This window comes from Labrus mixtus, chromosome 5 (assembly GCF_963584025.1).
Source record: "Labrus mixtus chromosome 5, fLabMix1.1, whole genome shotgun sequence".
Lineage (NCBI taxonomy): Eukaryota > Metazoa > Chordata > Actinopteri > Labriformes > Labridae > Labrus > Labrus mixtus.
In genome coordinates, this window is record NC_083616.1 from 10,128,941 (window position 1) to 10,156,315 (window position 27,375).

Genomic DNA, 27,375 nt, shown 5'->3' on the forward strand with positions numbered 1-27,375 from the left:
TAGTTAAAAAGCTTAATCGCAATATATTGTATCACAATTCTCAGCATATCGCAAAATGTTAAAAAATCGTAATAGAATTGTATTGTGTCTCGAGTATCGCGAAAATATCGCATCGTGGGGTCTCTGGTGATTCCCACCCCCAGTAGGTACGACATTCTCCCCCTGCAGACAAGAACGTATCTCAAGAGCTTAAAGAATAAAGAAGAAATAAAAAAAGGGAAAAACTTCTGCTTCTTTATTGTTTTTAAAGAATTACATAATGCATTGATCACAGTAAAGACAAACCGACTTTCCCCGCATGTCATAGTTGTGCAAGCTTACAGTTAAATGTAAAATTAGATGTAAGATGTAAAACTTTTATTTTCCTCTGCTTGGCCTTTCGACTCAATTGTACAGGGAGCAGAGCAGTAAAGCTTTGAGGAACAGACCTGCTCTTTGGCCTGTTTACTTTGCATACAATCAGAGCTAAAGTTAAAGTTGCTATTACAGTCGTGTATAGAAATAATGTGTTGATTTGATCAGTACGTCACTCGTTGTCTGTAGCTGCAGAGACGGGCTATCTGTGGAGAAACATAAGCCAGGTCCCAAATAATTTCATCAGATTTGTGGAGTATGTATTTCCTATTAAAGTGACATCACATAAACCTAATTAGCATAGATGCAACCTGCAACCTGATTTTCCAGTGCATGGTTTTCTCATCAAATTGATTACACAGACGCTGCAAAGAGTACACCACCAAAACATGGATACATGTGGTGCATATGCTACTGTTGACAGACATTAAAAAAAAACTGTTTTGATGTCCCTGTAAATTCATCAGCTTGAAAGAGTAACAGTCAGGTGAAAAACGTAGCTACTCAAATGTTATTCTAATCACAATATGTTCATGTTAATGACTGCAAAGGCTAGAAGTAATGGAAAATGCACTGCTCCCTGTAAATTTGTTCAGGAAAACACATCTGTTTTGTGCAAAATAAATCATCGAGTTCTGATATGCAAGTATCACGGACACAAAGAGGAGCTTTGCATCCTCTTGCAGGTTCAATTACTGGCCTGTGGCAGATAGTAATCATATTCTACTGTTTATCATAATAGAGGAGCTACAGACCATCCAATGACTTCATGCAAGAGGAGGCAGAGGGTCAAGCAATCCCGCAATCCCACACTCAGCTCACACACACACACACACGCTCACTAGATAAAAACCACACACACGTACTACACCAATCACTGTAGCATAAAGTCAGTAACAAGTCAATAGTGTTGATTATTTGCTCTTTTATCCTTCTGTGTTTTGTGCTGTCAGGTTGTTTGCCAAGAAAAGTAACGGGGTAACTAAAACTATAATACATGTGGCAAGTCAAAAAAGAAGCAGAGGATTTCAGGAAAGGGGGAGTGTTTAGCCATTTCCAGGATAATTAAAGACATGCGTGTACGCTAATTGGAAAGTTACAATGACACTGGGATAACACAGCCCGCCAAATTGAAAGGAAAGAAGAAAGAAAGAAATGTAAGTGCACATAAGCAAAAAGTCCCTTTCTTGAAACTTAGGAGGAGGTAGAGAGCTAATATCCAATAGTCTGCCCATGTGGTCACGTGGCATCTCAAGTATCAGATTAGCAACTAAAATGTCTTTGTTCGCTAACAAAGGCGAGCGTTAATTAAGGGTGATGTGACCAAACCATCACAGTAGCTCAATGTCCAATTTTTCCTCCCCTTTCCTCCTGAATGTTTTACTGTTTTTACCCAGTGCAAAAATGATCCAGAGCTCTGTCGTCAACCAATTCAGGACAGTAACTGTATACAGGCTGATATCAGGCTCATTGGTTCCAACTCTGAGGTAGGATCTAGTATACCAGAGGGGATATTTATTGAAGTGCCTTAAAGGGACTGAGCCTTGACAATCAGTGATGTGGTGATGCGTGGTTGGCCGTTGGAGTGTTTGTACGTGGTGGTGAGGTGGGGATAATGCCTATCCTGGGTTTAAAAAAAAAAAAAAGAAGCTAAAAATAAACACATGTACAGAGCGCCCAACATCAAAGGCACTGTTTTCAATATTTCCATAAAATGCCAACACTTCTCTGTACACATTCGACCCTGTTTCCTGACCGCCCAGCGTCCCCCCCCCCCCCCCACACACACACACACACACATGGGCTACTCATCGCTAAGGTGCCTTTCCTAACTCCAGCTTTTCTAGCAAGTTTATAACAATAACACCGCTTGCCTCAGACATTTCAACTGGGCACGATTGGATTTTTTTTTTTTTTTTCAAATGATAAACAAAGAATTAAATAGAATTACAGAAATAAATACATTTTATTTCATATAAATATGTGGGCCCTTATGTCCAATTTCTCACTGACACATTCGTGTTTGGGAATAAGATGAAGTAAACAATTCATGAAAGAAGCTGCCCGACTGTTTGATACACTAACCCTCTGAGTATTATGGTTTTTGTGAATTAATATCAGTGTTTATGAGTCTCTAAATCCCATCAGTAACCATCACGCACTGTAAATCCCCACGTTACAATGAATTTAATGAACATTATACTGTAATTTAATTGGAAGCCCTTCCCTCTCACTCAGGGGGAAATAAAGATCAGTGATCACATCAAGGAAGTCTGGTCCCTTTATATAGGATTATCTTTTAGGTTGATTTAATGTCATATTAATAGCTGTGTTTATATACAATTCCTAACACAGACCCCAAAAGTGAAACATGACTAAAGAGACAAAAGAGGAAAAATCTAAATCAGGTTCAAAGTTAACATCTGGCCAATTTTTTCCCCAAGGCTGTTTTTTTTCTCAGACGGCTAAAACCTGGATTTGTCCACTTACATACAGTAATATATATTTTGTAATCTTTCAACGTCTCTGGCTATGTACAAGCTATACAAATAAAGAGCAGGCTGAGGGCCAGGTTTGAGAGGCTGTGCAGAGGGAGCAGTTGGTTGGGAAGTCTCCCAGTCTCCCGGCTCCTTCCCCCGCAGTCTGCCCATACAGGTGGCTGTTCTGCTTCACTTGCGATCGTCGATGGTCTTAATGAATTCCAGCGCTGCGGTGAACTGCATCCACCAATAGCACTCCTCCCCACTCAGCCGGCTGGCATAGAAATTATTGATGTACTGAACGGTGGACAGCAGGCAGGGCGGGTTTGCCTGGAGGGGAGGAGATGTGGGGATGGGCTCACATTAGCAGCTGAAAGACGCTCACGCTACGCCGTACAGATTTTAATCAGAAATATGTAAAATATATCAACACAGGTTAGCAAACAGCAGTCGTCTGGGGAAGAATTTCATGTTTATTTTTCGTCTTCATTCATCAAAACACAATTAGTAATCAAACTGAAGGTATGAATCCAAGGAAATTGACGAGTTAGCTGAAAACACAGTTTTGTACCGACTGTGCTGTCAAACTGTGACTATGAAGACGGAATGTACTCACTCTTATGAGGACAAAGACGAGCACAGGGACAAAGTCATCCGCTCCTGGGACGGAGTCTTCATTGGCCAGACTGAGGAGGTTCATGATGGTGGAGCACATTCGCAGTATACACTGGACTTTGTCTCGTGGTGTCTTGTACGCATTGATGGTCCTGATCTCGGACTGAGCGGAGGGCCAGGGGGCCTCCCTCAGGTAAACCTGCAAACACAAAAGTAAAATTACCCAACAATGACAAACACTCTGTGATGCTGACTGTACCAACACGTCTGTTCCTTTTCTATAAATGTTCTGGAGTGATGAGGAAATGTACAGTAATTAGGTGAATACCTCTGGGACTTGAAGGGCTTTATGATTTGCCGTCACAACTTTTGACAGTCGCTGGATATGTTCATGGAAAAGCCTGCGTGAGACAAAAACACTCAACATGGTCAATTCAACAATGTATGGTTTCTTAAAGAATCTTGTTCCTCTAGTTCTAGTTATGCAACACAAAGAGGCAGCGGTACTAAAATGCCATGACTTTCAAATTTGAAGTTTCAAATAATGAAAAAACAAGCAAAGCTGCAGTTAAAGTGTCACAGAGTAGCTTCACATCATATTCGAAACATGAAATGATTTTAAATAACTTGCACACATACAAATTAGAGGGAAAACTTTAATCTGCTGATTCAATTTATTTATGTATTTAAGCTCAATAATACAGACAAAACAATTAACATTGAGACTTTTACTACACTCATGAATCAAGAGAGGAAGAGTGGAGGTTGAAGTTCTGTGATGGAATTTTTACACCATAGAAAATGACTTCAATAAATTTGGGTTGAGTGTAAAAGTCAAGTTTAAATGATCACTGATTCTGCACTAGAGAGACTGCATGTGTGCTGCTCTGGTGTCGTTCCAGATACTCACTGGTCTCTGAGAATGTCTCCATCCTGGTTGGGGTAGAAGGCCAGTTTGAAGATGCGGTTCATAACGCTGCGTTCGATGGCCATCTGGGCGTCCTGCAGCTGGTCCTCGCTTGCATATTGCCAAATGGCATCACGGGCCATGGCACCGTACAAGTAGCGCAGAAAATCCTCCACTGCTGCTGTCTTGTCATCTGATGCTGTGCACCCCTGGAACGCTGGAGGGAAGCAGAGGGACAGCATTAGCACATCAGCAGGATAGACTGCTATAATATAACTTCCAGCCTTCTAAAGTTCGCTATCACACAAAAAAACAAGTCAATAATCTGAGCTAAGGGTTGATTACACACCATGTGAAAATATAGAGATACCTTTAATGAAGTCAAGCATCTTTGACTCCATGTGTTCGAGGAGGAGCCGAACACAGACTGTGGTGAAGTAGCGGTTAGCCACCTCCTTGTCTCTGAGCACCCTCTGGAGGAGCCTCTCCAGATGGGCCTGGGAGGTCTGAAGGCCCTGACGACACCTGGTTAGATAAGCGATGTATGGGGCCCGCTTTCTGAAAGGAACACATGTAACCAAATCTTTTATCATTGCTGCCTATGACTCTGTAGTTGCATAAAACAACACCGAGCACTAAACAGAGAAGATCACAACACAGAGCCAAGACCCTAAATGAGCCTGCATTGTCACCACAGTTACCTGTAATCGTCTGCAATCGCAGCCAGCAGCTTCCTGCAGGTGCGTGCGTCGAAGCGGCTGACGCAGCGTGTGGTCTCCTGGATCTGAGCCATCTGGTTCTTATCCTGAAGGTTGATGGCTTCTGCTAGCTGGACCTTCAGGAAGCAGACGATCTCATTCTCTGAGAGAAGAGAACGGTAGGAAGACGGCATTAGACAACTCTGCTCGCTGCTCTGCTCAACCTGCTGCCTCCACATGACAATGTGACTGATGGCAGTAAGATGGGGTCCTGTGGTTTTTGCTGTTGACCATTGATTCTGCCTGCAGAACTGCTTGGAGGAAAGCTTAGAAAGTCTGTCTTTTCTACACCAGAGTTCTTGTATCTTACTGACAAAATGTTGAATCAGTATTAATCTGTGTTAAACCCTTCTCTTTCAACCTTTCCCTAAATCTCTGAAGGCTATACGATACAGATTTGTTGTCTTGCTTTAGGACACTTTCAGAAGGTAGGATTCTAGCCAACATTAAGGGTTTGTACCCTGCTCCTGACACAGAGCAGAGAGTCTGATTCCTTGGGTCAAGTAAATTTAAAACTAAAATAAATAAATCATTAGTTTCAGTACAAACTCAAGTCCCAGCTCTAACATGCATGCAGCATTAATATTGTACTTCTTTGTTTCCTCTAAAGAAAAAAAGGTAGGACATAAAAAGCAGGTGAAAAACTCATTCACTGAATGTGTATAGCTACTAAACAAGCAAGTTACTATAAGCATTTATAAATATTGATTTTAGGACTGTTTACCCTCAGGATCCATGTGATCAGGCAGCCCATTGCGAGTGGTGGCAGGAGCCATGATTGGCAGAGCCACTGAGTCTGCAGAGCACAACGCCAACCTCAACTTCTTCTTTGCATCACTGAGGGACATAAACAGATAGAAACATAAGTAAGAGCAAAGGTTACAAGTACTTGCAAAAGTAGCCAGATCTGCAAAATTGTACATTTCTGACCTGAAAGAGAACTTGGAGCCGTGCTGCTGAGCTGTCTGGCTGGCTGAGTCCGGGAGGTCATCTGTGGAAATGTTCTGCAGGGTGTCCTCTCTGGGAGAGTCGTGCACACTTTCTTCTACACAAAGATCTAACAACAATACACACAACAATATTCAAACTACTCGATTAATCCACTGTAAATGTGTGCAATAGTCGAATGTAGCAGAGTGTCTTTTTCTCCTGACCTCCTGTACCATCGTAGGAAGCTCCACCTGTGGCTCCATCACTCGGGCTGGTCCTCTTAATGTTCCTGTATTTGTCCAGGATGTCTTCAGCTGCCTGCGCTTGAAAGTTCTGTCTTGGCATTGGGTCATCTAATAAAACAACGCGTACAAAAGCATCAGACTGGAAACCAACATAAAAGATATCCACATGTAGATTCAGGCGTGTTTGGAAACATTAAATAAAATGTTGTTGAACCAAACACAGACCTTGTGGGACACGTTCATGGGGGATGTCATCTTTCTCTGGCTTTTCCCTTTTCCTAAATGCTGCTATTGGAGCTGTAAAGAAGGAGACATATTAACGACTGAATTCACTCTCACTTTCACTGGAGGCTGATCGTGATCCACTTGCTGTCAACCACTTTAACAAAATGACACTTTTTTCATGGTTGCACTAATTTTTAGGTTTTGTGGTGCCAAAAATAATTGTGAAGAACTAAACAAAAAAAGAGCAAAAGAATACTGAAATGGTTGAATAAACCCATTGGTTCATACCAGAATATCACAAGCTCACTGTATCTTATTATGAAATTGTAACAGAAGTAAATAACCATATGGATGATCATCCTATAAAACAAAGCTGCAAACAAGACAAGCAAGACAGACACTGAATTTAGAATTGGATAAACACAGAAAACACTGGGTAGTGTATCTACGTTGATATTCTGTATTGTCTATACAGTAAGATGGGAACGTACAAAAGGAAAAGGGTGGTAAAACTGGTGCATGGATGAGGAGTGTGGGTGTAGGGACACAGGCTACACCATTGTCACATCACAGCCCTACAGCTCTAAGAAGCAGCACGGGTACGCAGCCGCTGGTTCCAGCAGAAAAGCTAGCTCAATGACAACAGCACAGAAGCGTTACCTGGGACATCACTCTCAGCCGTCCAATAAAGCACTGTGAGGGACACAACAGACAGGGTTGGCCTTTCACACACAGGCTGCAGCTCTGGCCCACATGACTGTGTGTCACCGTGCAGAGCATCAAACACACACAATGGACTCTACAGAGATTTGATGGGAGATTGGTGGTTTCGGCTTCAGTGCTCTTTTCTTCTCCATGTGCATACTGTCGTCCACTTTATGAATATCAATGTATTGTTTACTTAAGAAACATCATTATCTCAAAGAGTAATAAGCAGTCATTGTGTGTGGGCACAGCTCATTATTTCCCAGACAGATGTATGAGAGATGGTTGTAGAGTAGAACTGCAACAAGAGATGTGTCATCTATCAGTGCTGATGACAGAAAGGTCTATCTAATGACCATTAGCCGCTGGTTGACAGCACTGCTGGGAGGGCTACAGCCATACAATCTACACAGCTAAAGCTCCTCTGATGACTGATTAGCTTTGAAAAGTCTATATAAATCTGGAGCCAGCGAGACATAAGGGAAAAAGGGCCGGACACGTCTCTGGTGTAACTTCAAACAACAAGAAACATCATTTTCCAACTAGAGCGTCAGCAATGGAGTGGACAACATGGATCATCATTCTCTTTCTCACATTATAAATTGGTTTTTGCTCAGTTCTTTAAAGTGTGATATTTCCTGTCAGTTGTGATTAAGAGAACTTTTTTCTGCGACAAGAAAAAAAGGAGCGCTGTGGGCAAACAGATCTCTTTTAGATGAATTAAAGGTCATTTTTCATTTAAGAAAAGAGGGCATTCTTTAAGTGCCTTAACGCTTTGTTTCCTTACCTTTGGGTATGGCTGACACAAATCGTTTCTTCCACCATGGCCTGTTGCGATCAGACTTCTCATCATCACTGTCTTTCCTGTCCTCAACCTTTGGATGGAATGATACAGGCAGATTTTAAAGCATTATATCTAGAACTTTCACCTAATCTTCAAGTCTTTATGCTTGTTCTCAGTATTTATTGTAATAACAAAGTGTGCCTCTGTTGCATATACCTCTCCTTTCAGGGAGTCCTTGCTAGGCGACGAGGACGGTCCTAAGGCAAAGACTCCAGCAGGGTCCCGCTCTTCTACAGCTACCCGCCGGTTAAGGCCGGGGTCACTTGTGGGCCGGCGGCCGGGGCACACGATGTCAGAGCTGCGGCTACGGACCAGCCTGTCAGGGAAGGAGTGGCGCTGCTTGGTGTGCTCCAGCTCAGCCTGGGCCAGGCAGTGAGGCATGAAGAGAGAGTGGCGCGTCTCCTGCCCCAGGGCACTAGCTTCAGGGATGGGAGGATCGGGGGGAGGGTGAGCAGGCCTGGCGTAGTGTACTTTAGGCCTCACTATTGTTCCGGTGGAGGAGCCTGGGGTAATAAAGCCAAATATAAAGGATTGTGGTTGATGGGGTTTTTTTTTTTCAAATGAAGATAATTAACATTTATTCATCCCTGTACACTCCGTATACTGTATGATCAGTTTTCATTATATTCTCTATGATCTACAGGTTACTCACTTACCAGCTCAATGCAAAGGCTTCATTAAGACTCTTTCATTTTTTCAATATCAATGTTGAACTACACCTTAAATATACTGATGAGATTCTACAAAAAGTTAACTAACAGGTAGCGTTGTTCTGTAACACAGAGTTTTACTTTTTCCCAAAGAGTAATTTGTTTAACTTTATATAACAAGAAAAGTAAAAACACCTAAAATTGGGAGTACTGAAGAGAAATGTTAGTGGGACATGAGCCCTAGGTATAGGTGGGCCACCTGTTCCAAGGGTACACTCTCTCTCCTGAAAAGCTTCCATTGGCAGCATCGTGCCATGAGCACAGTGGGACGAGGGGACAGTGCCAAAGAGCCTGGGGTGAGGTCTCTCAACCTGTCATCCCTTCACCTTGCCACAGACACACAACCACGACCATTCCTCTCTCACACTTTTCCCACCTGCTCTATAAACAAAATTCACCAGAACAAAGACTGTAAAAAATTATCTGAGATACTTAATCAACCAATTGAACTGACATTTCATTTAGCTAATATGTCCAGTAATTGGGGCCCAGTCAGTCTTTCAATTTATTTCACAGAGTTCAAGCTGTTTTGAGAGCCCAACACATTAGGGTAGGGATTAAATGATGATTATTTCTAGCCTGATTGGCTGTAGTGCATTCTGGGAGTGCAAATTACCTTCACCCGAGGAGAGAGGATCGAACATGGCGAGTAAGGATTCTGCCTGTGAGGGGGGAGATGTCAGACTGTGTCCTGTTAAAACACAAAAGCATACAAGACAAGAGGGTTTACTAAACTGATGGTTGTTACACAAATTGTAGTGCTGTTATTTAAAAATGGTTAATATCATTTAATTAAAAGAGGTAATACCTCAGCTTCCATTTGTGATCACCCTACTACTGACTAACATCAAATATTTGATTTGACCCTCTTTATTTAATAGTTAAAAGTGCTGTAATACAGCCTTTTGGCAGCTGTGGAAGTGATGGGAATTGATAGCTCTAGCTGATGATGTGTAGGACGGATAGACATTGGACTGATGGCTTAGCTAGCCTAGCAGGGATGTGACACTCTCCTACCGTGGCCTGACTCCTCCCCATCTGGACTGGTCACAGAGTCCTTCCCCCCGAAGTCTGAGCTGCACTCTGACCGCAGGTCCTCGATCTTGTTGGGGATGTCTTCTGAGGTTGCACTGATCCCTGCAGCGAGGAGGAACAAAAACAACACAACAGTTGTGTTGACATTCAGGACAAAAGCAAGTCAGTAGAGTAAACTTTGGCTTAGCAGCAGCCAGAAGAGAGGGCATGTTCTGCATGTTCAACGTCTCTCACAGACAAAAAGAGGACATTTTTCTCTTTAGACTAATACTGCATGGTATCTCTCAGGTGTGAACCCACTGGGAACTCCAAATTGGTAGCGTAAGCTCCCATGGGTTAGAGGAGAGATACAGATAAGAGTGATCATCAGATGCAGACTATCCATCGACTGGATCCCATGGGACGTTTTCCTGTGAGCTGAGCCAGGAACATCACCGCTGGCTTCTTAATCTGGGATACTACCTCATGCCTGTCAACAAAGTGTGTCAAAAAAACGTGTCCACCTGAGCCCATGAAAAAGACACCCAACAATAGCCTGTGCCATGCAGAAAAGTTCTCACTGACTCCACGATATTGGCTGACTAACCTACCAGCAAAATGACCGCTCTAAAAGGAATCATAGAGGGTGAAAAAAAAGCCATTAACTAAACCAGAGTTTAATAATACAGGGGAATTCATTACTGTTTTACTTATATGGGACAAAAGAAATAGCAGGATAATATAAAAATGACAGAGCAGTTAGGGGATTTTGGGCTAAAGAGTTGGTAAGGTTCATACCTGACACAACACTGAGACCTGGTGTGCTGGGCCTCGAGCTGACCTCTCTGACCTCTGTGTCGTCTGAGGTGCTGCCGACCCCGGAGCAGCTCTCCAGCTCCTGCAGACGCTCCTCCTGTTTCAGGTCTTGGGCTTCTGGAAAAACAGAAGGAATAGATATAAAAAATCCCTCTACATTTGAGACAACGTGGTAAGCTTTTTTCAATTCAAGTATGAATAAAGTACCATTTGAAATAAACTCATAATCCAATGTACTTGTGTTTGTTTGTTTGTTTGTTTGTTTCAAATAATGGTCAACCTCCCCCCCCCTCCCCACCCCCACCCCACTCCTGAAAGATTATTGGGCAACCAAGTGGGCACATATGTGAGAAATCAAACAAAGCATACATTATCATGTCTTATAACTGCCAAACCACACCATAAAGCTAGTGCGGCCAATTCTTTGGCTACCCAATGGAGCTGTTGGGTCAAACCCAGAGGCTCCATACTAACAGCAGTACTCATTTGCATGCTCGTTAGTAATAATGTGTTGCTGAAGTGCTCTTCAGAGTGTAGTTTTCTGCTGCCTAGCCATGAAACAAGCGCTGTACTCAAAGCGAGTCTCCTATCGTGCTATTACCGAGCAGAACAGGGGCAGCAAACGGAACAAAAAGCAATCAAGACACTCATGCATGTCATTTCTGCACTGCACATATTGAAGTGGTGTACTACTTCAATTAACATAAGGTTCAGGCTTTTCAAAGAAACACTTAACGCTGTTAATAAAAACACTCTAGTGATTTTCACAAAACACTGGTTTTCAGAAGGGGGAGTTAACTACATAATCTCTCATTAATAACAGTTGGGACTGTATGTTCATTATGTAAGTAAAGACAAAGAAAGTGTAATATTTCATTTATAAGATTGTATTCACATGTACAGTAGATTGACACAGTGACACGTCTGATATAAACTAATTGTCCTGGGTTATTAATGTTGTGATAATAAAAGATTTGATGTCAACAGAAATGCAGCTTTATGTCTAGACATGTAAAATAACTGACACTGTTTAAAGTGAGGACAGCTGCTGTCCTTGTGCTTCCCTCCCCACCACTCCACCACAGGTGCAAACACACCTGGTGGTCTCTCTAAGGAAACACTGAGCTGCCTTTTACTGGCAGAAGCAGATCTGCCCTGAAATACAGGGAAGTGTGCATACATGGGATGACAGATGCATGCACACATTTATTGGTATGGAATGCTGTGCAACCACACCTGGCGTTCCAACCCCCACTATAAGGAAGAAACATAAATGTGCATGAAAACACAAATGTAATGCTTTCATGAAGATAAAGTGCAAGAATCAAGACTACATCAGGAGCAAAGGAAAGTCAAAGCAGGTCTACAAAAACAGGATGAAGCTGGTTACCCACCGGAGTCACTGGGAAGGACCTCCACGCTCCAGGCCTCACTTGTGGTCTCTGAGATGGTGGAGCCATAGGGGTCCAGCAGTACTGAACCCGAGCCAGGAAGACACAGCAGGCTGCCAAGCATGTTCTCTGCAGCTGCCCCTGAGAGCAGAGAAAGAGAGCAGAGAGACAAAGAGTTAACCTCCTTCCATAAAAAAGTGTTGGAACAGCAGAATATCCCCTCTACAGTCTGAAAGTCATCTTGAAGGCACCTTATTGCTCCTTGGAAAACATCTGTATGTTGTTAGGGCTCTGGTGTTGATTCATATTCTGTAATTACTTCTTATAAATTATTCAGATTTTAAATATGAGCATCTTGAGAACTTTGGAGTGCCACTACAGGAACGATGCCTTTCATAAAAGCTTAATACTGAGATACAGTATTTCAACCGACCACCAAGTAATATTAGATCAGGTTGCATTTAGGATAATTGGATTGAAACAATGACACTGAATTTGGTTACTTACCGTACTTACTTCTAACTTATAGTAATTCTGTTATTACCTTTGTTGCCAAAAACAACAAAAAATGGAGCGCTGGATAGCCTAGCTGTTTGGTTTCATGCCCCCATGTACCCCATTGAAATATTATGAGATGCATGAATGTTCATAATTTTAAGGGCTCTGTTCAAAAACATATCAAAGCTTGGTCTCATGGGTGCAACTAATTATATTATATTTGAATTTTAAAGTAATTTTAAAGTTGTATTTTTTAATTAAGAAATTAATAATTAAGTCCTTAACATCATTTAAAAATGCTTCTGAAAGCCCAAAGATGAATCTTGAAATTTGCACATTTGACCGACACATTTCAAAATTCAAATCACGATATAAAATGAGAGAGTAGCATACGATCAGATGTAAGAGCTGGACAAAGCCAATATGGAATAGTAAAAAAAAAAAAAAATCTTTATTTTTATCTTAAATCCATAATCTCTAATGATTATCATTCTATTTACTTTGGACTGAATGTTTCTGCACTAAATGGGCAGACTGTTGATAACACATTTATCTTTACTAAAAACCTGTTCAACCACTGTTACACTTTGCCTTTAGACAACACAGTGTAAAGGCCTGAGATAAGCACAAATACTGCATAAACCCTCTGTGACTGTTGTGTGGTCGGGGCTTCAGAGACACTGAGCTTTGCATACAGAGACACAGAGAGAGTTGGAGGTCACATACATTTCATGCTGGGACCCACAGGCCCATATACCACAGCGCCAAAGGTCAGAGGTTAATGGTAATATTTCACCCTGCCCTGGCCTCCAGGGCCATGACTTTGTGCTGTTGATTAAGCCTGGCATTACTCACAACCAAATTAGCGCCTAACCTAGTCTCTCCCACAAAGTCCTCAGCACTGTCTCCCTCCATCTCCATTTGAGAAGCCGTGGCTTAACAAGGCGGAAGAATGTGGAGGAGGGGGAAAAGAGCTAGCAGGTGTGAGTGGGAGTCCGTGGCCAAGGCTCAAGACCAAAAAGTCGGCCTGTGGTAGCCTCACCCCCTGATATGTCATGATTCCACTTCATGGCACACAAGCGCCATGAGTATGCGTATGCATGCCAGCATCCAGGCAACAGTGTGTGCTGATGTTGGCGGGGGCAGGGCTCTCAGTGACAGTGGGAGAGCTCTATCCCGCTGTCCGTGTTTACAGTCTTCAAGGTAGGGCGCAGAGTACTTGTCTTTCAGGTGGATGATTAAATGAGTGGCACAACAAGAAGTGAAACAATTAGAATTTCTGCCTCATTATCATGGTAATCTTATCAGTGGGATAATGAGGTATTAATGGATATTTAATGTGCATCTCATAACCCAATCCCTTGGAGAAAACACATAAGGAAATCGCTGTAAATTCACTTAATGATGGAAAAGTCCCCCAACGCCATATTCCGAAGAATGAAAAATGGTGGATGCAAATGAGAAGGAACCAAGGTCAATAAGACTGCAGGGACTGAGTGAATGTCAGAGAGAGAGAGAGAGGATGGAGAGATGGGCAGGGGAAGGCTCTGACGAAAAAGACTCAGGCAGAAGAGATGTGAAGATGAGGGTTTAGAACAACAGGAGGACTGTAATAGTCTTTCCAGATCTGGTTTCACATAAGATGAACCCTATATCTGTACAGCCTTTCTCTTGCTCACGTACTAATGGCTCTATAGAGTGCAGAAGCTGACCTTGCCCTCCACTATCTACTGAAGAAATGTAGATTTTATATCAACATATTCTTAATATGTAAGCTCTTAATAGCCCTGGTCATTGTGATAATGCAAGCTAACTCAAGGAAATACTTCCAGGGACCTATAAAACATATCCAGTCTTGTATTATTCTGTTTCTACCTTTAGATTTTATTTGATCACTTGAAAGATAAGTTCAGAAAAGTCAAAAACACTAAAGTGAGTATGTTTGCGTTCATATCAACACATGAATATAACGAGCTATCATTCTGTGTTTTTATACTCACTAACAAAGTAATAAATACTGAGATACAGTATTTCAACCGACCACCAAGTAATATTAGATCAGGTTGCATTTAGGATAATTGGATTGAAACAATGACACTGAATTTGGTTACTTACCGTACTTACTTCTAACTTATAGTAATTCTGTTATTACCTTTGTTGCCAAAAACAACAAAAAATGGAGCGCTGGATAGCCTAGCTGTTTGGTTTCATGCCCCCATGTACAGAGGCTGTTGTCCACAAATCGGGCAAACCAGATTTGAATTCGACCCTCGACATTTTGCCGCATGTCATTCCCCACTCTCTCCTCCCGGGTTCTTACTCTATCCACTGTCCGCTCTACAATAAAAGGCATGAAAGCCAAAAGGTTTTCTTCAAAACAGAAACAAATTAGTATTATGCTCAATTACAGCACAACTGATGATGTGTATTCTTTATATCCTTTAAAGCTGTTTTATCATCTATTAATTATAGAAAAGTATACCAAGAGATTGTTTATGGTAAGGGGTTTTTGTTTAAGCAGTGAAAAAGGGGTATGTCTTTCTATTACTTGAGCTTACTTCAAGACCCGCCTTTTGATGCTATTTCACCCTCACACCACAAGGTGATGACATTTCCCTTAAACTACTTAATCAGCAGTCAGAGAGGGTCCCCACATAGAGCTAATTCATACCATAAACTTTGCAATGATCACTCAGGCTGTGTACATCAATCAACATGCTTAATGATGAAGGGGGTGAATGATTGCAGATAACACAGACATGACCCACCAGCTATTTCCTGCAGCCGATCTTCATCCATGTTGGGGTCAAAGTCACTGCCCAGCACATCAGTGCTCCACGTTTCGCTGACCGTCTCAGAGATGTCCCGATCATCCGTCAGACCCATCATGTCTCTGATCTCAAACTTGCGCAGTTTGTCATCCAGGTTGTCCTGAGTGGTGGCTGCAGAAGACAGACTCATGAATATCTTTCATCTGTGATTCCTGCTTCACACCACCTGTAAATGATACATCCATGCTTCAAACCAAATATTTTCTAAGAAACATAACACACACCTTGTTCATGCTCCAAAAGTTGTAGAGCCTCCACCCCATTACTTCCTGATGGTCCAGCTCCGAGCTCAGAGACAGACTCTCCCTCCAGGTCCAGAGACGACACAGAGTTAGAACGATTGGATGGGCCTAAGGGAATATATGCATGAGAAGAGAGCGTCAGTCAGTGATTCAGCTGTTAGGGCATAAACCAGTTATTAAGTTGTGAAGGACAGTGGAGTGTAAAGGTGACTTGAACCCCAATCCTTTTTTTGTTTGCTTATCTTATTTGTCAGTACGCTTCACCCAAACAAACAAAACATTTTTTTTCTAGATTTCCAGATACCACTCTGAAAACACAAAAATAAACAGCTCATTTATTTTATTTTAGCATTATATGCCACCAGGCTGACGACTCACCCTCTGAGATGCCTTCCAAGTTGTCACTGCAGAGGGAGAAGCGCAGGGTTTTGTCTGGTTTACCATGCAGCTTAGTATCATCAGCATGGACGTCTCCCTGGGCCCCATCGGCCATTTGAAGGTTCAAAACCTAGAGAGCCACAAAGAGAAGAAAAGCATACTGAATAAAAAGATATCACTTGTCACTGCAAAAAAAAACACTTATATATAGTTGCAAACTAGCGTTTTGCTTTTTGCATTTTTGCCAGAGTAGGAAAAGGTCAATCTGAATCAGGGAGTGTGTCCTAAAGAAGAGCTAAGGTTTCAGTTTCAGAACATTACAAGAACACACAAAGCACTAAAAAAAATGCCTGACACAGACTCTTAAGAAGCCTTACTCCCTTTCAGTGGCAGTAAAAAAATATGACATTGAATTTATAACATCATCTCCTGCAAATGAGTGCATTAATTCAAATCACATTACCTCATTCTCTGACATCATCCCAGGGACAGTCTGTGGACCAGTTCCTAGTGAAATCACCAGCACCTCCTCTGGCATCAGCTCCTGCAGGGACTCTTGTGAGCTGGCCTCTGCCTCCCCCTCCTGGGCAATGTTGGTACGGCTTCGGCTCCGAGCTGCTGCTTGTTGGCCAGTTGGAAGAAAATTACGGGAGTAAAATGTTATTTTATGATTGTTACAGTTAGGAATTTAAAACTAAACAGTTATAGTGAAAATTAGCATCTCTAGCTAACAAGTCAAAAACTACAGAGCCAGAAATCTCATCTTGCATGTCACAACAAGGTGTTGCCTGAAAATGGTTTCTTTAGCAGTGGGAATAGCTTTTGCATTATGAGTCACAGCATCTTTTGGAGCTCCACTAAGAAAATGCCAAAACTGACATGTGTTTCCATGTGTATTCCTTAAGGTAAGTTATCACCTTTGTGACATTCAAGACGAGTTGTTCATTAGTTTCTAGATGTCAGACAGAAGTTAGTAAAAAAAAAAAGACGATTAGCTTTGTTTCAGCATGAAAAACACTTCTCTGAAATAAATATCACAGTGAACAGCTGACTGGTTAAGCTGGAAACAGCCACACAGAAACACACGCACATAGACAGCTCAGTTCATGGTGTCTCAAGAAAAGAAATGAAATGATATCTGCCTCTTTTTTTCATAGGATGTATCTACAAGGCTCACTCTTGAGTTTAAAACTAGTATGGCATTTGCTAAAACATGGCACTCTGTGCATGTTGAAATACCTACCAGGCCTTAAATAATAAAACACTTAAGCAGCTCATGACATTCATGCCGACCTTAAGATGAGCCTGACATACTTTGGCTCTATGCTTTATGTGGCTGTAGCAGTTTAATATCCATTCTTAAAAACATTGAGTGAACTAAATATAGGAGCCTGGCCTGCAATTTCTGAATCATCTTGAGAGTTACATTAATACAATCAAGAATAGATTACAATAATCCAATATGGGGTCTTTTTTTGGTGGTTGAAAATTTGAAGAATTCTGAAACACTACATGCCCTCCAATTCATTCAAAACAGCCAATGTAATCACTAACATCTTTCCTGTTCCACTCTAATCAGTTTAGCCTCTACTCCCTCAGAGACCGGTGGATGCCTTGTGCATTATCATTGACACCAGAATTGTGGGAAGTAATTGCACCAAAGCTTCTGATTTTGACCACTACTTAGGCACAGACCAGAGGGAGGAAAGGTGAAAGATTGTTTCCCTTCTCTACCTGGTAATGAAAAGCCATAATCCGCTGGATGAGGAAACAAAAAAACAGGAGAAACTTGTAAACAAAATCAGTGCAGAAACATTACAGCTCTAAAAATGAGCCACAGCAATGTGCAAGGCAAAGCAAGCATGGTGAGAGCATATGGACGACTGCAGCGCTAGGCAACTCTGGCAAGGCAGGGTTAGGGTGCAGCTGGGAGAATGAACTACATGAGTGTTGTCTAACACGCAACTGAGCAAAACAACATGGGTTAAGTATTCCCCAGCTCTACAACCGGCAGGCTACCCACCAAAAGGGGTTACTAATGGAATGTGAGCAGACAGAGAGGTGGTTGTGGGGTCCCAGGATGTTATAGCGGCTAAGTGTTGTCCTGGTCATTCATTGGCAGCAAAAGAGGAAAGAAGAAGGACAAGGTAGGGAGTTGAAGAAAGAAAACATCTCGAAATTTAAAGAACTTCAAGTATAAAATCAAAATTGTGTGAATAAATGTCATATCTCAGAAAAGCAAGTACAAGTGGTTCATTCTAATTAAGGGGGCGTTGCTGCAGCATCATTTGTCTTGTGAATGCTAATGAAGGTAGTCCACGCATCTTTTCCATCCATTCCAATTAAAATGAGTTCATTTATATTTGGTAATTTAATTGGTTGTCATTTCTGTAATTGAGCCTCAATCCAGGCCATGCTAATTATCTTTATAACAAGCCGAGAAGAAGCTCATTAGCTTCCTATAAAATACAGACCTTTCACTAGCCATCACCACTCAACTCTACTTGTTTATTTTGTTTCTCATTAGAAAACAGATATCAATTCTCTTTTCTAGGACTTGTTTCAAATGAATGCGACATTCCAAAAAGACTCCTCACATGAGAAAACGAGACAAGCTTGCTTCAAAGGAGGACATCAATATTTAAAAATGTCAGAAATGCAGAGGCTGTAAAGACAGATACCTATTGGGAGCCTGTTCTTCTTGTTAGCAGGAGTAGTAGCTGGGGAGAGCTGAGGGGTGTTGGAGGGAGTAAGCTCCAGACTATTACTCTTCACAGTTCGAGACTGGGGCACGTTGGCAAGCAGGGTCTCTAGAGCCATGTGCTCCTCCTCCCGAAGGTGGTCTCCGGCCATCACGCTCCGAACAAAGTCCACCTTGGCAGAAAGTGAAAGACTTTATTTTCAAGAACATACAACATTGACAAGTCAACAGTTATCCTGACAGATGGGGTGGGATGTAAGTCTAAGGTGTTGCTGGTACAAATCATGAGCTCTTTTGTCCACTGACAAAATATATTGTGTGATGAATGAAAACAAGTATCAATAGAGAAGATACACACAGCTTTAAATTAATAATGAGATGCCTAGAGGTACCTTCAACCCAAAATCATTTTTCTTATTTCTGGATAAATTAAACTGCACACAGAAATTGCCAGATATGTTTATGCATAGATTTTTCATCCTGGAAAATTTCAGCTGTTTGCATCTGATGAAAGCTGCAATGACCACATTCTTCTTCAATGTGTCAATTCTAACAAATAAAAGTGAGTCACTTCTGCAGTTCCACTCCAAATTTTAAAATGTAGTAAAGTTCTTCAAAAACTCAGATGTGGTCCTGGCAGTGTTAGAGGTCTACTCGGAACATGCAAACTTCTTTTTTTATTATAGATTGATATTTTACTAAGAACCCAAATGAATTCTCAAGAACCTACCAACACAAGCAGCTGATTATGAGAAATATAAACCGCAGTCCTACTGAGGCCTTCGAGAAGGTTCATTGAGGACATGGGAGGGGTCTCCACTGCTCTTCCTCCAATCACCACATCAAGAAAGGCAGCAACACAACTCTAAAGACAGAGATTCAAACAGGTAAATAGGTTATGAGACGACATTTGCTGCAATGGAAAAAATAAAACATCACAATGGTTCACACACCTTATCAAATTTAGACAAACTGCTTTTCCGCCTTGGGTCTGCATCGTCATCAGCCATGGCCAACTGCTGCAAAAGCTGCCCCACCTGTACGACAAGGAAATGTAAACTGTGTCTAAACGGTAGCATGATTCCCAAAAGTGTTGTGCAAAGAAGAAAACCTGCTGTGCCACTGACCTGCATGAGATTAAAGCGAGCCACTTCATTGATGGGGGCATCTGAGATGATGCCATACTGCTCTGGGTTAACTATAGCTGGGCAGATGAAGCAGGTGAGCAGCAGGTCTGTACACATGGTGCGCACCTCGCCCACCTCCAGACGCTCCACACATGACAGAGTCTTATACATCTGTGACACGATCCAGCGCAGGCTGTGGGGGAAGCAGTAGGTGTTCTGCTTCAGGTAACCGATAAACTTGTTGACCAAAGCTACCAGCTTGGCTTCATTGGCCTCCACAGCTGCCTGCACCCTTTGTTTGTAACCATCTGAGCCCTTCTCTCCAAAGCGTTCCTGCTGGGCTGGAGTGAGGCGCTCTGTTACCTTAGCTGGGTCAGTCTCAAGGTGGTCTTCGTCTTCCACAAGCAGCTGCATAATGGGTTCATGGAGAGTGGCAGTGAGGAAGAGCTTAGCTGAGTACAAGCCCTCGGAGAAGAGCTTGAAGAGGATGCTGAAGGCACAGGTTCCTCGTCGCAGAAGACGCCGAGGGTTGTCATTCTCCTTCAGCTCAAACTCTACCAGGTATCGCAATACCTGTCAAAACAAGAAAGTTGATCAAAACATCTTACCAAAAGACTATTCAACTGTCTTGTAAATGTGTAACACAAGAGACAGGAAGGGCTGCTGACCTGTAGCAGGTAGCTCTCGTCCTCCTGCATGATACAGTTGCCGTAAAGTGAGGTGAAAACTGTATGGATGACACCCTGGGTGTGCTCCTGGTTCAGCCTCTCTCCTGCCACCAGACAGGACGCTACCAGTCTGGGGTTCTCCCTCATCCTGGCCAAAAACTCCCCATAGATCGTCTCCTGGAAGCCCAGAGTCTTGTAGCCATCGACAAACTGTGTGTCTTCCAGCATTTTGGCATGTTGGCAGCATTCAGCCGGAGAGGCCTCCGCACTGTAAAACAGTGATTTCCCATTACTAACAAATATCATATAAAATCTCCCGTTCCACAATCATTCGATTATTTAACTATTTCTCCTTATGATGCCAAATGTCTCCCAAAGTACAACCACAGTGGGTCTTGGAAGAGTTTTGCATTATCTGAATGTTAGACAACACTCCATCAACATTTAGAAAAGCAAGTACATGCATTAGAGCAGGGGTTCCCAAACTTTCCAGGTCGTGACCCCCAAAATAAGGGTGACAGAAACTGGGGACCCCCCACTATTCTTTAAGGTGGTTAGTTAGGTATATAATGTAGCGACAGCCACGCACACACTAATAAACCTATCCAAAAACTAGGAACACAAAATAATACAACAATACATACTACAATAGTACATAAAAAATGTACACATTAATTTCATTTCCATTTCATTTAATGATACTGTCTTATATGACATTATATGTACTTTTTGTATATTTACAAAAATGAGTAAAAATATATGCTTTTTTATTTTTTATGGACGGCATCTCGCGACCCCCCTCTTGGTGGCTAGCGACCCCCCTGGGGGTCCCGACCCCCACTTTGGGAACCACTGCATTAGAGTACATGCTGTCTCTGCAGTCTCCTTTATAGGAAAACTGGTTGTAAATGAAGTGACAAGACGGAGTGCATTCACAAACACCAAACAACATCAAACTTAAACTTGTGTGTGTTGAAGGATTTTCACATTATTATCAGTTAAAAATGCTTATTAGAGCGTTATGTATTGCTGTATGTGATTTATTCAAAACTGACATTGAAAACAGGAAACTTTAATAAACCACAGACATGATTAACAGGAAACATTAGCTTTAAAAACTCCCTCCACAAATGTTTTGTTAGCCCACTGGAAATAAATACATAATACAATTTAGAGTTGCTATATAGATATTTTTTTTTATTTCAAAAAAGGATCCAGGCTAGTTGTTAGCCTCCTGACCCCAAAGCTTATCTTGGGCTAAAATAGCCAGCTCCTGGATCAAGATCTGTACTTTAATTCCCAACAAGGTTGAACTTATCCATTTAAACACCATATATCAAACAGTATATAATGATGGTGGATCATACCTGGTGAGAATGAGTCGATCAAGGTTGATCCTCTGCTGCTTGGCAATCCATGCGGCCCGGCACAGCCTCTCAGATGTCTTCAGCACATCGCTGTTGAGCTTTTGGATCAGCTGCTTTTCTGATGCCACGTACAGCCTCTCCTGCTTCAGGTGGTGGGCCAGAGTGTGGATGTCTGGCTTCACCATCTTCACCAGCTCACACGGGCCGAGGGCTAAATGACTGGAGCAACAATGGAACAAGATACAATGGAAACAGGTAAATGAAAGGAAGTGAGTACACAAACAATTTTGAATAAAAGTTGAAAGTCTCTAGTCTTTGATAAAGTACTCAGCACATGTTCACATCTTTTTTTACACAGCTGCACTAAGTCCACTTTGGGTATAGAGATGCTGTGCCCTTTAAGATTTCAAATCAGGAGGTTCATTTCAATATTTGTTTTATTATCATTGAAGGTTGAACATTTTTAGTTTTTAATTGTTGGGCAGACAAAACAAGTTATGTAAAATCAAGTCTTTGGAAAACATATTTTCTAGTATTCTAACTGTTGAATGGAGTTGACTTTACAGACGAGTTTATGAAGCAGAGTAGGTTACAAGAGAAGAAGCTAGTGGTTACATTTTTGCGAACTGCAGGAAAAACAAAAGTGAGAATATCACAGCCTCTGACGCATCAAACATGAGAACATTGTCATGCATCTCCTGTAGGTTCCCAAACTTTAAGGAAGTGAATAATAAAACCAAAAAGGAGTTTATTTAAGAAAGTTTCAGGAAGTAAGACGCTAGTTCACAAATGATGCTACGGTCATACAAAAAAATCATTTGCATTCCACGTGCTTCACATACTGGCCCGACAACAACAGCCAGAGCACCCTGTTCACAAGCTTGAGAAGACGCTTCATAGCAGAATATGCTAATCACTCTCTCCTTTTCCAGATATACACAGCCAAGACATACAAACCAAACCAAGTGCATAAAATTTGAATGATTTCTTGGTGAATCCTTTGCACAAAAGCCTCTTTGTGGCATTGCCACTAACATAGTAAACACAGATTTAACTGTGGAGTAACGGCCCTAGGAAGAGAATGAGACTAGACTGGAGAAAACTGCCTCACAGTGGGAATGGCTGCAAGGCAGTGTTACTGCACACAAGCTAAGGGACAACCACAACACTTGTGTTGATATGCCTGACAAATCAGATTGGTTATGCAGATTTAAACACAAACTGATGAGCTCCACACTGAATTTCATTGGCATTTCTAGAATAAATGGAGATAACCGATCTCCTTTTAATGTTATAAATAACTGTCTGTAATTATTGTAAAAACACCGGTAAGGTTTTAAATATCTGTCTCACATTAGAAGAAGAAGAAGAAGAATCTGGTAAGCTGTTAAATGTTTTGTCTGTGAAGGCTTCCTGGGGATAGAACTTCAGTTCAGGTCAAAATAAAAAGGTAGATTATGCCCAACATTCATAAGTAATAAAAGGTTGATATATTTTTAACAGTTGATAACAGTGTCAGTTGTCAAGAAAAGTCAATAACTGATCACGTTCTTAAACGTTTTTGGGTTTTTTTTTTAGTATTTAAGACCGTTAGGTGTTTATCTCTGCATAAAGCACATAAAAAGAAGCCATGAGAGCGCACACTCTTCACAAGGAGAACTCAGAATACATTTTGCACATCACAATAACTAGTACTTCTTCAGTAAACTGCATTACTCTTGAATGATAATTCATTACTTTAATATTTAAAACAAACATAATACAAAGAAAAACAATGGTTGACTTGATGATGAAAATATCAGTATACTTCACTTTAAGTTCTTCAAATGAGCTTTAATAAGCGATATACAAATGTTTATTAAATGTTTATAACAAACTACATTACAGTTATAAGCAAGTATGCAAGTTTAAGTGTTTGTCAAACACCATAACTCCTTTTGTGGAAACCCTTGAATGTAGACTTTTGTAAACGGAGTTAATGTGTAACAATATTGCTTACCAACAGATATAATTTCTTCATAGGAGAAGTTAAAATGGCTTGCAAACACAACACAATAACAAACAGAGAATGTCCTTAAGGTTCAGTAGAGTTCATTATAATGTATTACTTGTTCAAAAATACATTCATGTTTTGTATTGCTTGTGAATTCTTACTGGAGGAAGTTAGGTTGAGATGACAATATGAGTTCATTTAAGTATGTCTACTTTTTAATTTCAAAACTTCCTTCTTTTTATCGACGAATAATCTGCAGGTAATTGTCTCACTTGATCTACTGCTGGCTTGTCTTTAAAGGGAGATTTTTCAAACTACTTTCCTACTAAAAAAGGCAGACAAAAGCATCAAATATTCACATTAAAAGACTGAGAAAACACGCATTTCTGGCAGTTTCACTTAAAACATGAAACAGCCTTAGGCATGGAAGGTCTTCATTGATTTTTGGTCACATATTGACCAGTTGTTTCAGGTGTGCAATTTATGCCAATAACTAAAAAAAACCTTTGAAAGATTCTGGCATTACGAATCTGTCATTTTCAGTTAAGTACGATGTCATTCTAACTATTCTTCAGTACTTCATTGGAGCACTTCCATGAATATACTTGTGTTCTTGAACAAACACATTCCTCACATTCTTGGAAGGAAGTGAAAAAGCATCTAGCTGTGAGGTGGCTAGCAGGGATGTTTACTGCCATTTGTCGTGGCCTCCTGTGCCCATCAGCTTCAATACAATCCATCCCATTTATAGCTACCTGGTGAGTCAGACATGGAGAGAGCTGAGGAACTCGAAAGCAGAAGAGATACCAAACAACAGGCAGTGTGAGGGAAAGCGTCATCTGCAATCCTCTGCTTTCTGTGAGGGAAACAGTAGTTGCAAAAAGAAGGCCACTGACGGACAAGAAGACCTAATATTTCAACAATAGCGTTTGTGTTAGCACCATAGTTATAACAACAAGGAAGCATAAGACACAAGAGACGAGGCAAAAGAAAAGAGGATTTAAAATACCAACTACTTACATAATGAAGAATGAAAAAAAGGTCAGGATTATTTTTGAAAAGTTAAGCAAAAAAAACACTCACAAAAAATTCAAGTACATATCACAACAACTGAGAAAAAGGTATTTGGAACACAGCCCTCTCCTCCTACTATATGTTCTAAGACACACCCCCCCCCCCCCCCCCCCCCCCCCCCTCCTCCCACACACACACATGAAACTCTATACTTTTTATAGAGATCCAAAGGTTTTCACTTTCTACAAAAGGTATTCATGGTTTTGAGCCAACATCCTCTTCACACTTCCCTTTCAGATAATTTCTTACACTGCTCAGCAGTAAAATACTGTGTGTACATGAGTCTTAAGGGGCCTTTCTCGCCATGCGGGTTGGGTATTGAACCTCAAACTTTCTTACTTCAATCTTTCCATACCAATGGTGAAGGAAACTGACATTAAATGAAAGCTCATTCTGAGCATTTGTTCAGCTTTTCAGATTGGGTAAGTGGGCGAGCTGAGGGAATGACTCTGAATTAAAGAAACTGTAGTGGGGGTAAATACACAACAATCTAAGTCTTCATTGTTTCCACACCAAACTAAATATGAAGGGCGGAACAAGACCTGTATCATGAGGTTTGACCTTCAGTTGAGAACACAACGTTAAAGCTGATATTGCCACATAAACCTGACCTTTTTTTTTACTCTTTGTTAACTAAGATGTGATATCAATAACTGGATTGTATATTAAACTTTAGGGATACACATGTAATTTCAATAAACACAACACTGTATACTAGTTGTCCATCATATACTAATACTAAATATATAAGTGAAATGTCAGTACTGTCAGTACTTGTATCCCCTTGTATCCTTAACATTCATTATCTACTTTACTCCAATCATAACTTTTTGACAAGATGTGTGGATACAATTTTAACTGGTGGGAAATGTGCACATTAAGCCTGGCTTTCAGGCCCTGTGGAGGACCTATTTAGATGGGACGGACCTTGTCCTTTTGCCCAAAATATACAAAAACAAAATCCCTAACTTGTAACGCAGACAAAGTTCAGCAAACAGCACAAACAGACAAAAACACCAAAACAACATAGACTAATAAATCAGTAACTGCAGCATGGACAAACAAAGCATCAGAAAAATACAAACATTGGTAATGGGACAAACATATACAAATACAATCCATGAAGAAGTTAGTCCTCATGTGGTGAGCAGACAAGTTTAGTACTGCTGGTACACAACATGATCAGAATTAGCTTTATTGGACAATGAATTGGACTTAGACACTGTGCTCTCTATGTACTGAAGTATAACATTGCCCTAAATACAAGTGGAAGGTGGTGACTTTTTATATCTGAGTTGTAATTAAATACTATTTTCTTAATTTGAGTTTAAAGTCACTAAGCTGGTTATTTTCAGGAAAACATTCAAAACTAAAATGTACTCCATTACATGACAAAAAACTGTAATATGAAGACAGTGCAGACTTTAAAGTGTAACATTATTTATTTATTTTGTCTATGAATAATTACTACAGTAATTTGGGGAGAGACAATTAAGGTACTTGTGTAGCATCCGGAGTGAAGGGTTATATCCAGTATTTAAATATTTATGATGTTAAATGACAATGGGCTATGATTTTATTGTGTACTTAGCAACCGAGATTTATCTCAGCAGCCAGAGACACGACATGGGTTGGGTTAGAGAGTGTTTGTTACCGGATGTTAGTTTAGCATAGATTACCACCAGAGACAATCTGGATGTTACAAATAAAACACGTAAGTGACGTCAGGTTAGCTACACTTAAATGATATGAAGGAAACTGACACAACCAAACACAACCAGTTGAGTGTCTTGCACCAAACGAGTGATTTGAAGAAGGAACACAGACGTAAAGAGGTGAACTGGCTAACTTAGCAGCAGCTCGCTAACCTCACCCAAGTTAAGCGTTTGCAGGGTAAGCTAACAGTGTGCTAGTTCGCAGTTAGCCTAGCTGTAAGCTACGAGCTCCTGAGTGTTCAAATGGGATCAATACATCATGCTAACATGGATACAGTGACTTACCAAACGTAATCACCGTGTAGTTGTTGTTCACACTTTGTCCAAACACAGCTGATAATACGATTTCCTGAATCAGAGGGGTTGTTTGTTGGCGGCTAGCCGTCTCACAGCCAACAGCAGCGAACAGTGCTGTCATTTGCTGTCATCACGAGGAGACATGCGCAGTCCGCATGCGCAAAAGCTCGTTAAAGGGAGATTCCACACTTGTAAGGAAAACAGAGTTGGGTAGGCTTCTTTTAAATCAAAGTGCTGAAATTTACCATTTCATTCACACTGGAAGAATTTACTCTAAAATTCAGTTCAGCAAAAAAGATGTGTTTTTAAAATGTAAATACTTTGTTTTTAAGTTAAATATATTTAATTCTTAAAATATGAAGCCAGTGAGAAAATATAGAGCAAACTACTAAACTACTACTACTAAAATGTGATCAAAGTGATTGTGTAAATGTGATGTGAATAATAACAATCACCCCATAAACAATCAGTGACAGTGGAAAGTGCTAAC

General features: G+C 41.0%; 1 protein-coding gene across 6 annotated transcripts; it reads right to left on the reverse strand.

Annotated features, from left to right (window-relative positions):
• Window positions 1-220: 220 nt before the first annotated feature.
• Window positions 221-27,019, reverse strand: gapvd1 (GTPase activating protein and VPS9 domains 1). Of its 6 annotated transcripts, none has more exons than XM_061037694.1 (28): window positions 26,874-27,019; window positions 21,807-22,025; window positions 20,440-20,707; window positions 19,772-20,344; window positions 19,598-19,681; window positions 19,375-19,509; window positions 18,625-18,817; window positions 17,967-18,047; window positions 16,407-16,561; window positions 15,944-16,073; window positions 15,548-15,673; window positions 15,261-15,434; window positions 11,998-12,135; window positions 10,586-10,720; window positions 9,791-9,910; window positions 9,390-9,464; window positions 8,220-8,566; window positions 8,007-8,094; window positions 6,515-6,586; window positions 6,269-6,397; window positions 6,045-6,171; window positions 5,839-5,951; window positions 5,058-5,217; window positions 4,727-4,914; window positions 4,360-4,573; window positions 3,778-3,850; window positions 3,451-3,648; window positions 221-3,164 (listed from the first exon to the last, which is right to left on the reverse strand). In XM_061037694.1, the coding sequence occupies exons 2-28, from the start codon at window positions 21,989-21,991 to the stop codon at window positions 3,024-3,026; spliced, it is 4,422 nt and encodes a 1,473-aa protein (XP_060893677.1). In that variant the 5' UTR covers window positions 21,992-22,025; window positions 26,874-27,019; the 3' UTR covers window positions 221-3,023. The 6 variants fall into 6 exon arrangements, with proteins under 6 accessions (XP_060893677.1, XP_060893678.1, XP_060893676.1 ...); XM_061037695.1 differs by having other exon boundaries at window positions 10,586-10,717; window positions 16,407-16,564; XM_061037693.1 differs by having other exon boundaries at window positions 16,407-16,564.
• Window positions 27,020-27,375: the final 356 nt, after the last annotated feature.